Source organism: Ixodes scapularis, unplaced genomic scaffold (assembly GCF_016920785.2).
Source record: "Ixodes scapularis isolate PalLabHiFi unplaced genomic scaffold, ASM1692078v2 PGA_scaffold4__175_contigs__length_147842914, whole genome shotgun sequence".
NCBI classification, from domain to species: Eukaryota; Metazoa; Arthropoda; class Arachnida; order Ixodida; family Ixodidae; genus Ixodes; species Ixodes scapularis.
Window position 1 is genome coordinate 134,857,239 of NW_024609879.1, and position 13,300 is coordinate 134,870,538.

General features: G+C 40.5%; 1 protein-coding gene across 1 annotated transcript in view; it reads left to right on the forward strand.

Moving 5' to 3' along the window:
- The first annotated feature begins 1,075 nt into the window (after nucleotides 1-1,075).
- The window catches only part of LOC8035413 (venom metalloproteinase antarease-like TtrivMP_A), a 37,841-nt gene continuing 25,616 nt past the window's right edge, over nucleotides 1,076-13,300 (forward strand). Inside the window, exons 1-5 of the mRNA XM_040218964.1 lie at nucleotides 1,076-1,148; nucleotides 2,234-2,406; nucleotides 2,836-2,925; nucleotides 9,952-10,063; nucleotides 10,641-10,736. Coding sequence (XP_040074898.1) covers nucleotides 1,076-1,148; nucleotides 2,234-2,406; nucleotides 2,836-2,925; nucleotides 9,952-10,063; nucleotides 10,641-10,736 — 544 coding nt within the window. The remainder of the gene's footprint in view (nucleotides 1,149-2,233; nucleotides 2,407-2,835; nucleotides 2,926-9,951; nucleotides 10,064-10,640; nucleotides 10,737-13,300) is intronic.

The following is a 13,300-nucleotide window of genomic DNA, read 5'->3' on the forward strand; positions in this document are numbered from 1 at the left end:
ATCTGGGGACATGTAGCTTTGGCTACAGTTCAACGTAGAATGACACAAAGTATGTATTTGTTTGTCTAAAAGGCAACGATTCCTCAAAACTCTTAACGAGATACAGAATTGTTCTTACGATACCAGAAACACACCCGAAAACGCACTTTTATAGATAAATACAAATACAAGATATATGTTTACTAGAATGGGGATACATTTTTATGGCGATAACGCCCAACTCTTATGATGCATTGTGCCCGAAAAACTAATTTTCCCTCATTAGGAGAGCTAACGTTTATATAATCCAGGAAAGAAAACATACATAATGTTGGTCATTCCCATTCTTAACAGCTCTTCAGCGAGTAAATGCGTAGCGAATTGATTTAATTTTAACTTTTTTTTTTGATGACAGTTCAGATAATGAGGTAAGGTAGGTGAAACTTTGAGACACCACACCGCTGGACAAATCACAGCATACCTCTTTTAATTTTAGCTTTTAGTGTCGGCTTTGACCTCATGGCATACCAAGGCGCTAAAAATAAATGTGCAAATGTGCTTCGCCAGATGCCGCCACTACTTCCTGATTACCGTTATATAGCAATATCTATGTATACCTATGTGATTAGGGTGTCTTATTCCGTGTGAACGTGCCTCACCACACCCCAATACGTTCGCGCCCGGCAGAACCCCATTGATCCGGCTGCCGCCCGAGTCTAGATATTAAGCTGCTTTGTGGGTTTATTTCTTTGAGGATATGCGTACTACAACGACGCACACGTCATGTTATGAATTGTACGGAAGTTCGTCTTGACCCCCCCCCCCCCATGCCACTTTTCAACGCATCTAGACAAGTCAAGAAAGGTCATGTAGGCGCAACGACCGGCACGATGAGTTGGCGGTACAGCGGCCTATACAACGATTCGTTGACGATGATAAACAAGTGCACGGCGATCTTTGACAGAGGTGACCATGACGCACACTGAATACGTTCTATGCAAGAAAGTTGACCTTTCATGAATATTATAAATTCACAGGCTACCAGCGACTAATGTCTTTAGCCTGTTGTAAAGAAACAAAGTTACTATTGTTTAGAATGGCGCGAGGATCGATTCCCGTTCTGATAGTCCTATATTGCGCAATATATCATAGCCAGATCTGCAATGCCGGTAAGTGTATTTTTGTGTTTTAGTCAAGTATTCCCACCTATGGAATGTTTTTAGGTTAGCACAACGAACTATACCCACTGATTATATAGTTAATTTTATATTTTTTATAAACACATTTGCGGACAATGCTCGACATTTGAAATCAAGCAACCGCAGCACCAATGCTGTTTGATTTTTAAATAAAAATATACATCTGAAGGTTATCACAATGTTTTTGTAGGAATTTAATCGAATTTAAGGAGATGAGTGTGTCCTATGTCTGCAAAAATGCCTGACGCTTTCGGACGATGTAAGTTCACGGTGTAATGTAACCAAACATACAGACTAACCCAACGATGCAAACATATCAATTTAAGTTATTGTAATTGATTGAGTATGAAACATTTTCTCGGATAAATATCCCGCGATCACTCGAAATATTTAGAAGCGCAAATTTTCCGTCCTGAACAATGTCCATCCATGATTCTCTGCTTAAGTGTTGAAAGTTCCCAACTCATACTTTGCCATTCTGGATGCTTTCTCCTTCTTGCTTCTTCATTTTCCTACCACGAAACAAAAAGTCACTTTCCTCTGAAGAGACAATCAACTCCAACTTGTAAGGCAATATGTATGAAAATTGCATAGAGATACACTCTTAGAAATAGGGCGTTTATAGGGGTACACACCTTGTCCCATATGTAACACCCCAAAACTGCTTTTGAACGTTCAGTACACTGACGTCGAGCTGGCGATACCAACTTTCACGAGCGGCTTGATAGCTGTTGTATATAACGTACTAAATAGCTAACGTGTGTATAAAAGACTAGAAAAAAAAATACCACTGAGGTTTTACAGCGGGGCCGAAAAATCTTGATTCTTACTGTAGCCTTTAATGCGTACATTAGCGATTTTATTGAGTTTTATCGGTCGACTATCAAGAAGCTCTTGAAAGTTACTGTCGTCGGTTTGACGTCTGTGGACTGAATGTCGAATTGTTGTTTTAGGGTGTTACATATGGGACAAGGGGTGTATCGCTATACACCCCATATTTCTTAGAGTGTATAAACTGCACACAATCGTACCAAGCGCTTTTTCTACACTCCTAGGGATCCTCAAAGCCGGAAAAGTTTACCCGACGCTTATCGAAGAAAGGAGTTCGGCGGGCCAGCTCACCTTAAGAATTAACCAGGACCTCGTGCTTAATCTACGAAGAACGTCTGTGTTTTCGGACACAATTCAGTTGTCATCGTTTGATGAGGATACTATGCTCACACGCAACGTAAGTGACGTGTACTTATTTCTTGGCAGCTACATCAATATTGTGTGGCAATGAGTGATCAAAAACAAACATTTTTGTTCAAAGAAGCCATACTGATATCTCAGTTGCTCTAATACAAATATATACGTGCTGTCAAGCAAATATTGAAAAAAAAATATATATATAAACAATTTGTACCACCACGTATGTCGAGAAATCGAAATACGTGGTGGATTTATCAATTTCTGCTGTTTTTTTATTGTGTTTTCATATTTGAAGCACATTTATTATAAAGCTTCTAATGTCTGCAGCATAAAAAAAAACAATCAACCAATTAAGTTCTTCGCCTTGAGCTTTATTATGGTCCATAATATTTGCATTGCAGTTTGAATAAAGGCTTTTGCACCTAAACATTCTTGTTGTTTTATGATGGTCTAATGTGACTTCCAGATACGATCAGAAGTAATTGAGAAGAACTTGTATCACGACACCCAACATGGAGCCGCCGTTATAGTATCCGACGCCGACGGACTTCGTGTGGTATGGGAACAACGTTTAGCCTAAAATACAATAACATTCGAAACTTTAAAACTAGGCACTTGATGATAGTTTTTTTTCCTGTGCTAAGCTTTTCAAGTGGCACCTTTTATTATAGCATGTGCCCAGTGTTTTAGCGAACATTTCCAAAAGTTCGTACAACTTGTACGGATGCGCTAGAGTAACCACGCGTGCAGCAGTCACTAATGCTGACTATGTGAAAACACAGGTAATACGTTTATGATCTGCCCCTTCGCATCCCCAGTCTTATGCCTGCAGCACGAGTAGTAAATTTAGTGCGCTCCCACGCTTTACACGATTCTTTAAGTCTTCCTAAAATTGACCGATACAGGGGCATTTGATGTCGCCCCGCAAGTTTCTTGTTAAACCCATATATTTATTTTCACAAATAAAAATTTCCGTGAAATATGTGTAATTATTTAGACAGTCCTATGCTTTTTTTTTTTTTTTTGCAACTCCTGACGTTTGTTTTGGCGAGCAGTTTGGTCCCGAAAAGGTTTTGCTTTTTCTCCTCATCCCCCCAAGGGCTCGGACTGATTTTAGATTTCGCAGAAACACCCGGTATAGTATAATATTATAGACAGAAACTTACAATCACGTGAAAACCTAAAATGCATTTTTAATAAGGCGACCTTCTTCCTACAAACCTTGAGAAAAGTACCAGCATCTTGTGTCGGCGACGGAAAGGCGACTTGTGAACCAGCGCTTTACCGCTGCTCTTCTACGCTCGGTACGTTCTGGGACGCAATAAAAGAGAACACAGAAAAGCAGCCGAGAGTGGCCTGGAACTTTTTAGGATAGCAAAGGTTAATAAAAATAAGGACTGGGCCAAGCGGCGTTCGAACCCTTTTTCTATTCTGGCGTCCGCGGATGTTTCCTACTTCGTCACACACTAGGCAATATACAGAGAGTTCATGAGAAAAGAGACCGGTGCTTTTCGGCCCGGATAAATGAAGTATGCACTCCAGAAAGCTCACACTCCTCGAGAATACGACGCTAGCGGTTGGGATAGAACGCGAAACACTGATAATATACTTGGTATGCTTGAGAATATAACGTTGCTTGGATTAAAATATGACTGAGGGAAAACAATGTTTTTTTGTTTTTTTTATGAGTCGACGTCCACCTATGCCTAAAATCGTCAAAACAATAAATGATATTGTGAACGGTCGTGAGATTTATATCGGTGAAAAACACTTCTCAGCAAGAAAGAGAATATTGTTTTTTTTTTCTTGCTGACAAGGCCTGTTTCATTGAAATGGATGCTAAAGGCACCCACAAGGATTTTTATTGTTATGGGGGTTTTAGGCTCAGGTGGACTTCGGCTCATTGGAAATGTTGTTTTTTCTCAAGTATCATTTGATCCGGCTAACGTTAAGTCCTCAAGCTTTCCCATTCTGTCCCAACCGCTAATGTCTCTTTCTCACTAAGTTTCAGCATTCTACGCTGCATCGCTCATTTACCAGGGTCGAAAACGCTTTTCTTTTCTCGAGAACTCTTTGTATACGTGTACCGGCACCAATCATTGGGTATTCGCTCCAATGAGCCCACGAAATTGGTGCATATGCCCTTTGACGGCTTAACTAACGCAGGGCGAGGCCTCTGATGTTCGAGCTTCTTGTTTCGTGATTGGTTTTTCGGTGTTCTAATTGACTAATGCCGGAATTGTAGAGCGATCATAAAATTCTCAGAATTGGCTACGTCCCACATTCCTTGAAAATCAGTCCTATGGAGCATGTAAACTAAAGCTTCTAATGCCCTCTAAACGACCCATGAAAATTGGTTGCTTATTTATCGCGCTAAAATTTGCTACAGAGGTGCAAGCTGGTGAAAAAACTTTACAGTAAAAATGTAAAAAAAAAAATCATCGTGCTAAAAAAAAAAAAACAAACAAACATTGTGCAATTAATGCCGCTACTTTGCAGACGATGCACGCGTACAGGGAAGAGCGGCCGACAGATGGCGTACGCCGCGTCGAGGGAGCGGCGGCCAATTCGGGTTAATAGCAAACGATATTGTAAAAGAACTCGGATTGGCCGTCTCTCCCTCGACGTGGCGTACAGTATCTGTTAGCAGCGCATCTCTGTACGCGAGCACCGTCTGCGAAATGGTAGCGTAAATTGCCCAAAACTATGTTTTCTTTTTTTGAACGAGGTAAGTACTTTTTTTAATTTTTTCACTGCATACTTGCACCACCTGCTTACAAGCTTGTAGCGAATTGCAGCGCGATAAGTTGAGAAACCGATGTTTTCGGGTCGTCTAAAATGCCTTACAAGCGTTAGTTTGGAGGGTGTAGTATAGCTAGAGAAACGTTCCAGCTCGCGTACTCAGCCAAATTTTAAAACGTGGCTCGATGAGTGTGAAAAATGACGAAGAAAAAATCGTAAAAAGCTAAATATTCGTCGCTGACGCAGACGAGTAAACCTAGCCTGGAGTCAGGTTTGGTGATTTCAAGGCCCATTCCCACACTGGCGACTTCTTAGGACCCTGCTCATTGAGGACTATTGAAATCTCTTAGGACGAGGGAATACACTGGCGCCATCTGTCAGGTATCCGTGGAACAGATTCTGGTGCCGTATATAATCTTTCTTTTTTTGCACATATTTCTTTCTTGGCTTGAAACACTTTTGTCAATGTTTTAAACGACCATTTCTCATAAGTAGTAAGAACATTCGAACTTGCAAACACCGCAGAACCTTTGCTCTAGTGAAGGCAGTTCCAGAATCACTGCATAGATGGCGCCAGCCTGCCAGTGCGTTATGTCGTCGTAAGAGGTTTTAAAATGTTTTAAGGCGCTCGGCCATAAAGCGTCGCAAGTGTGGACGGGCTTCTTTCGAGCGGTGCTACGATGTAGTTGAAAGTAGCAAGTGAACGACGCCGGCGAACGACCGGTGGGCAACAGATTTACACAAAAGCGTTTGGTTTTTTTTTTTTTTTTTTTCGAGCGCAGCTTTTAGGCGACCGTTTCCGCGTATAGTCGCGTCGGCATCGCTGTCGGCGTAACCGCGCGCGTTGCATTATGGTACGTCACAGACCTATCAGCATTTGAATTCCCCGCTAAATTTAGCGAAGAAACTGAATTGGTGTGTAGGTCTGTAACGTCCCATAATGCAGCACTGCGTATTCAGGTTCCACACTAAAGTTAGCGCTAAAACTGGCGTAATATGACCTCAACACCATTTCAGTTTCCCCGCTAAATTTAGCGGGGAATTGAATTGGTGTTGAGGTTACGTGACGTCAGTTTTTCCGCTAAATATAGCGGAGAAGCTGAATTTGTTCATAGTTTTACATAACACGAACTCATGTGAGGTCATTTTTCCAGCTAAATTTATCGGGGAAACTTAATTTGTGTCGAGGTGGCGTGGTGTCAATTTTCCAGCTAAATATTGCGGGTAAACTGTATGAGGCGACGGGCAGGTATTTAGGTGTAGGAGGAGAGGGTATGGAGGAGGAGGAGCAGGAGGGTACAAAGCAAAAGGGGGGAAGGATAAGGAGCAGGTGGGTACGGAGGAGGAAGAAGACACGGAAGAGGAGGAGGGTGCGGAACCAGTGTGTCAGGAGAGTAATATAGATGTGCACATTTATATGGTTATTTCTCTATTTCTTTAGCACAGTATATCGCAAAATGAAGATACCAAAAGGGTTGCGCTCTAATTTCGCATAACAGAAATGTGTAAACGTTTTTTTTTTTTTACTACCGTCATAACACTCACGTTAAAGGCCGACAAACAGAATCAATTTCTTCTGGCGCTCTTTCTCTTCCTCTTCCCACAAGTGTGAGTCTTCGAGCTACTCTCCATAGAGAGTAGGAGGTCTTCCCCCTTTCTCGATTAAAAAGGTGGAATTGATGGAACGTTTTCTGCTTTCAGGCTGCTCGTAGGTTTTCAGGATTTCACTTATTATACAGAAGTTAAATTGTGCAAGTAATATTTTCAACTCAATCGAAAACCTTTCTCATAACATTTTACAATCGATACGGACCGACGGCAGAAGCATGTGCGATATTAAAGTCTTCACACATATTCTTCTAATTTTTACAAGACCGAAACGAGATCTTAAAATTTCTCTACTAAAATAACCATTTGTGCATTTCTGAGAGCGCTACGTGCACGACCCATTTTATTCTTCCTATTTTTTATAATATCGTTTTATATAATCACGCAGTGCTACGTATTTATTGAAAATATCCTATGCGTCAACGTTTGTGTTCTTTTTAATTTGGTATTTGTTAAACAAAATTCGGATGACAAATGACAGTGCAGATGTCCTACATGTGAGATTCTTTTCCTTTTTTTTTGTCTTCTTGTTTTGATGTGTTCTACAGAAGACGAACAAGAGAGTAAGTCGTGAGTCAGCGCGGTGTCTATGTCCCTCTTATACTTGTCCTTGTGTATGTTTGTTTTTTTGCGCTGTTTTAATTATATGTTTATTATCCTATTCATCAATGACCATTTCGGGTTAGTGAGCAATTCTGTAGAAAATGCGGTACGCTCAATTACGCATTCAAAGAGTCACACAGTTCGCTCACACAAGTAATAGGATTGTTTGCTTCCTTTGACAGGTGTCACCTTGTCATTAAAGGGGTAGTGAAACGAAATTTTAGCGCCGATCTTGTTGCATAAATATGGGCTAGGGACAGGCACCACCTCGGAAATATAAATATTGCGCTGTAAAACACAGGAGAACTAATTTTAAACATAATTAAACGATTTCAAATTCTCATCTGGTGGATGGGGGGAAGTTCTCGTGACATCACTTCTGCCAAAATAGCAGCGCCGTTCTGCGGCAATAGGGCGTGCCGGCAGAATTTGCCTAGGCCTGAACGCGTTCGCAAAGCCTTGGCGGAGAAAGCCAAAGCGTAGTTGGCCACAGTGAGCTCGTTCTCGTTGCGGCTCTTTGCACGACACGGCCCGAGCATGCTTCTGGCACGGCCGGTATTAGTTGCTGCGAGTCGCGAGCTGCAAGCCGACGTTAAAAAGGATATGTTTCAACTACGAGGGTGTCAGCAAGAGCCACGCAAATGCCAAATACCTGTTTACACTCGGAGCGGACACGCGCGTTTGATCGAAGTGCTGGATTCGCTCTGTTAGACCGCGTTTCGGTAAGCGCTTCTGGACCGATCTTTTACGATTGCAACTCGATACTGACATGACACTCGGCAAAGAAAGGTTAGACCGACATCGCGTAGCTCCCACGAACTGCTATAGCTCGACAGTGACGTAGCGTCGAGTCAGAATAAAAATGGCATACTAATAACAGAGTGTACATACCGAGTTGCCAAGGTAATCATGGCGTTTATTTGAGCTCTATATCACACAAAACAAGGAGATAGAATCAATGAGAGTCCCTTTTCGACGACAGCGTTCGTCACCGCTGTCTCGGAAAACAAGGAGATCGAGATGACAAGGGGAAAATATTGACCTCTGAAATTTAGTTCAGGGATCAAACTACTCATCCGGTAAGGGTCCACAAGAGCAGGCCAGCAGGTCATGGACAGACGGTCTTGGCCAAGGACCGCCGGAGCAACGGTGCGCCGAGTCGATGTTGCTGCTAGGCCTACTATATTCTGCCGAGCTCGCTCGGTCGGCAGAATCGTGGCTGTTGTAGCTCTTCTCGTGTGTTTGTGGATCCTGCGTTCTTGATCGTGGTCTGTTTTAAGTACTCCTTCCTTTTTTCTTGCTGGTTGAAGTCGGGACGCACGAGAAGAGCACGAAGAAAGATAAATGTCCGTTGGTGGCCGATACCAAGTAACTGAGCAACGCTGTCGGCCTTGTTGATTTGATCGCAAAAAGTGCGTAAGACAGCTTCGGAGCTGTCGTAGGATTCTGTCGTAACCTGCGCAAAGGTTACGACAATTTCGTTTCGAGAGCACGGGTTTTTTCTCAAATTTGTCGTACTCACTTTTTTCGTCGTGAATTCGCTTTGAGAATCCGGCCTCAGAGCTGGTTTTGTCAGTGCTGCCGTGGTTGCCGACTTGCCGTGGTCCCGTGGTGCAGCGTGCGTGCAGCCCTTGCACATCTCAAACGGCCACGTTGTCACAGGTCGTAAATCGTCGACGCGCCTCCAAGTGGCAACGCTCGTAACCACAACATTCACGCCGTAGCCTTTCCCGACCGGCACAAGTGACGTCACGAATGCGCCCAATATCCCAAGACGCATCGCGCTCTCCGATGGCCGATTTTTGAGCGCGCGCCCAATCGGGCCCATCAGGGTGAAAAATATAGCCATCCGTTCAAAATACAAACGCGCGATTATGATTTATGAATATCATTGATCATATTGAACCTATTTCTGACCATAATAGGTGTATTTCAAGTTTCGCTTCAGTATCCCTTTAAAACTTGTCATACAATGGAATGTCTGAGAAAAGCACTGTTCGTAGTAAAACGTTATAGTTGTTAACACACCATATCTCAGCAAAACACAAAAATCAGTAATGTTTTTGCGTAAACTAGATCCTTCTTCATGCAGGAAATTACATTCTGTAAATGTGGCTCTTTTATATTGTTTGAATACTACTCTTTTACATGCTTCTCTGTTCATTCTTTGGAAGGGTTCATGCTTAACTTTGACGTAATACTTTTTATTAAACTCACTCAAGTTTCTTTTAGTTTATAATCGTTTTAACATTGAACGGGAAAAACCCGTATGCTGCAGTTCTGCATAAAAACAGAAAAATTACGTACAGTTCATGAAATAAGTGAACGTAAAAGTAACGGATATAAAACATGTCGATAAAGTTCGAATAAAGACTGTTCATGGTCATGAACTAAATATTTATTCTTGAATGTAGTCTCATGCGTTATTGCACTGGCAGTTGTGACTAAACTCTTAACGATTCCTAAGAATCCTGTACTGGTCATGATGACGCGTTTGTGGTCTGTGATACTACTTTCCTTTCAATGTTTATGTACTGTCATTTTCTTTTTACTTTGCAGTTTGCACACAGAGAAGGTCACGAGTAGTGTGGGGGTAGAGTAAAAAAATTAAAACTGCATTTATTTTTAGGAAGGAATGATTGGGGACCGACTGAGAATATCGCCCTCAGACACTGCCGAACGCAGTCCAGATGGACATCTGGCCCATGAAATATTTGAAATCGAGATACAATCTTCAGAAGGTATTTAGCTGCCAACGCATTTTTATTTGCATTCACGAATGTATATCGATATTTTTCACATTCAGTAATAATTTGATACTGATATTAGTCGTTTTACCAAAGGCATTTCCTCTTTTTGAATTTTACAAACCGCGATCTCATACCACAGAAAGAAAGATGCAAGTAACCTTCACAATTTCATAGGTATTTATAAAAAGATGCAACGCATTCCCAATGCAATGATCTAGCGCTCACTAAGGTTAGTTTATTATATTCTATTATGGTATCTTTCACTAACAGATCATTCACATAATTTTTCTACAATATTCAGATAGGTGCAATATCGAACAAAAACATATATCTTTATGTTCAAACTTCAGTGACTGGATACATTGTAAATTTATTCAAGGAATTGCAATAAGTCCGAGTGAAACAATAATACAAATGAATATTGCTACTCTCCCATCGAAATTAAAAAAAAAGTGTTTAAATTTTGTTTGATGCATTTATCCAGTTTTTTGTTTCTCACTGAGTGATTGAAAGGTAATACCGCGTTCATCTTATAATTTCACTTTTATGAACTCTAAACCAACTACAGGAAATGATATATCACCGGAGGCACCAAATGGGCACCTCGTATCAACCAATACTTCAAATCGCTTTGACATAACAGCAATGGAGCGAGCCCGAAGAGGTAAATCAGTACTGAATTCACGTAGCATGTTCGTTGAGATTTCGTTTATTATTTAAGTATACATTTTTTTAATAAAAAGCTGAATAAACTAGCCAGTGTATACAAAAAGCATAATAAAATGTCTCTCTTCAGGTAAGCAAATTTTCGACTCAAAGCCCTCTAAGCTTTATATAACAAATTACACGTATCCGGATAAATAAACACAAATAAAAATATGTTAAATTCTTGTAAACCTGAGGACCTTCAAATTTTAGTTCTGTTAAAAATGCGTATTGCAAGCTCGCCTATTGTTAGTAAAAGGTCTGACGGCTCAATCTCTTTTATGTGTGTTTCATTAAAAAGACACACTTATTAATTTTGTAATATTCAATGTTTCATTTTCACGTGCTTACCAACAGCCCGAAGGCCTCTGCAGTAAAACGCGAAACTGGAATTACATATTCACCACAAATACAGGTGTTAAAATTGATGCATATTGATTGACAACAATACGTATATTGTGTTGTTAGACATCGACTCCCAATATTCATGATTCGATGAGTATTTTCGAAGATCAATTTTCGATTTCTGTTATTTTTCACGTCAGTTATATTCCTCGATGGAACAATGACATGAGCTCCCTGAGTTTTATCGAAAGATACCTACTGGATGTTTTAAAGTTCAGCGTCGCTTCTAAAAAAAAGGCTTGTTAAACTGCTACTCCTTGTCTAAGTTCAGGTGATCATTGATCCATCAAACAATCAATATTTATTATTTTCTTGTTCTAACCAACAGGTCGAAAGTCTACTGGGTTAAGTACAGGCACTTTAAGTACACAATAAATAACACGCCTAAACTTGTGGGGCTCAAACTGCAAATTCGTAGAAAAAATATCACTGTATAGAGTTGTGTAAAATATGAAAGCACCCAAGCATGCCTATATATTAATTAAAATATGCATAAAAATTATCGTTCCCAGAAGACAGATTTGTACTCAAAATATCGATGTCAGTAAACTTGGTGTTTAAAATATGTTGGAGACGCCAAACCGGTGATGCATCTAGACTGAGGTATGGGTAAAATACTCTCAGATATCAAGAGCTCGTTCTAAATGAAATACAAAAGTGAACAGAGGTAAGGAGAGCAGACTGCCTATTGTATTATGAGTTATCCCTTGTAAAAACTAACATCCCGAACAGACTATCTTTCACATAACGTGCACAGTGTTAGTTCGGCTAAAATCGAATAAAATTCATAAATATACTTTCTACCAAAATATATGTCGTAAGTAATGTGCACAAATCGCTTTTGAATATTTTACACACTTTCACTTGCTGATATAACGAAGTTCCAGACAACAGATGCAAACTCTAGTTTCAATCGCACATGGGTACCATATAGTCACAAAAGACAGTGGTGAGTGATAAAAGCTCTAGTTAAACGAGGCATTATTCCCAGCGTACGTAAAAACAGGCTGATAATGGAGTTTATACGAGAAAAGAAAAGAAGGTGGCCCTCCACAAGAACACCTAGGTCCGGTACCTGCGTGGTCCGAACAATAGTTTAATTTTCTAGAACGTATACATACGATAAATTGTTGCGCTTTCTTGACAGGGACATAACTTTCGATTATAATGCGATTATTCCGGCTTTGATACCCGGACCAGGCAGACTTTTTCGGTCGCACACCATTCGCCTAGCTGTGTTTGGAGATTTGTGTTTGTCCCTTGTCCCTCTTGTTTTCATTTTTCAGGGAATACTTTCGTGATTCGACATAATTTTTGTTTTTGCGGGGATTGAAAGTTTTTTTTTTATTGGAACTGCACCATTCTAGAACCGAAAGAAGATCGTCCTGCAGTATGGTACAGTCAGTGATTGAGGTGACCTGCCGAAACAACTTAATGTCATCTGAAAACATAAGTACTTGAGAGAGTCTTACGGACTACTCCAAATAATTTATAAAACAACGAACAACAAAGTTCCAAGGTTTGAGCCCTGAAGCACTCCTGACATGAAATTGAAGGGAGGAGACAAGAAGTCAGATACTCTTACACCCAGTTCTGTCTTTTATAAAGATAACTCCTAAATCAGGTAATGTAATCAGGACTGAGACCATTTGTCTCTGAGTTTCAGCAGTAACTGCCCATGATTGACGTCATCAAAGGCTTTAGACATATCCAGATATATATTGTGTCTACTTGACCCCAACGCTGAATAACTGGCAAAGCAAGATTAAAAAATGTGCACACATTAGTCTCAGCGAATCTACCTGTGAAGAAACCGTGCTGGAGAGGAACAAACCTTTTTTTATATAGTTATACAAACGATTGTACCCCATTTTTTCAAACACATTTGAAAATGCATTGAGAAGAGATACTGGGCGATATTTAATAGCAACACAAAATTCACCTGACTTCAAAATTGAGATAACTATGAAATCTTTTCATTTATCTGGAAAGTTACCTCCCTATATTGATAAGTTGCACACTTTGTCAAGAACAGGAGCAAAGCATCCGCCACGTCCTTTTACATTAAAGTCGGAAATACCATCTGAGCCGTGGATAACTTAGAATTCAGCTTTCGAA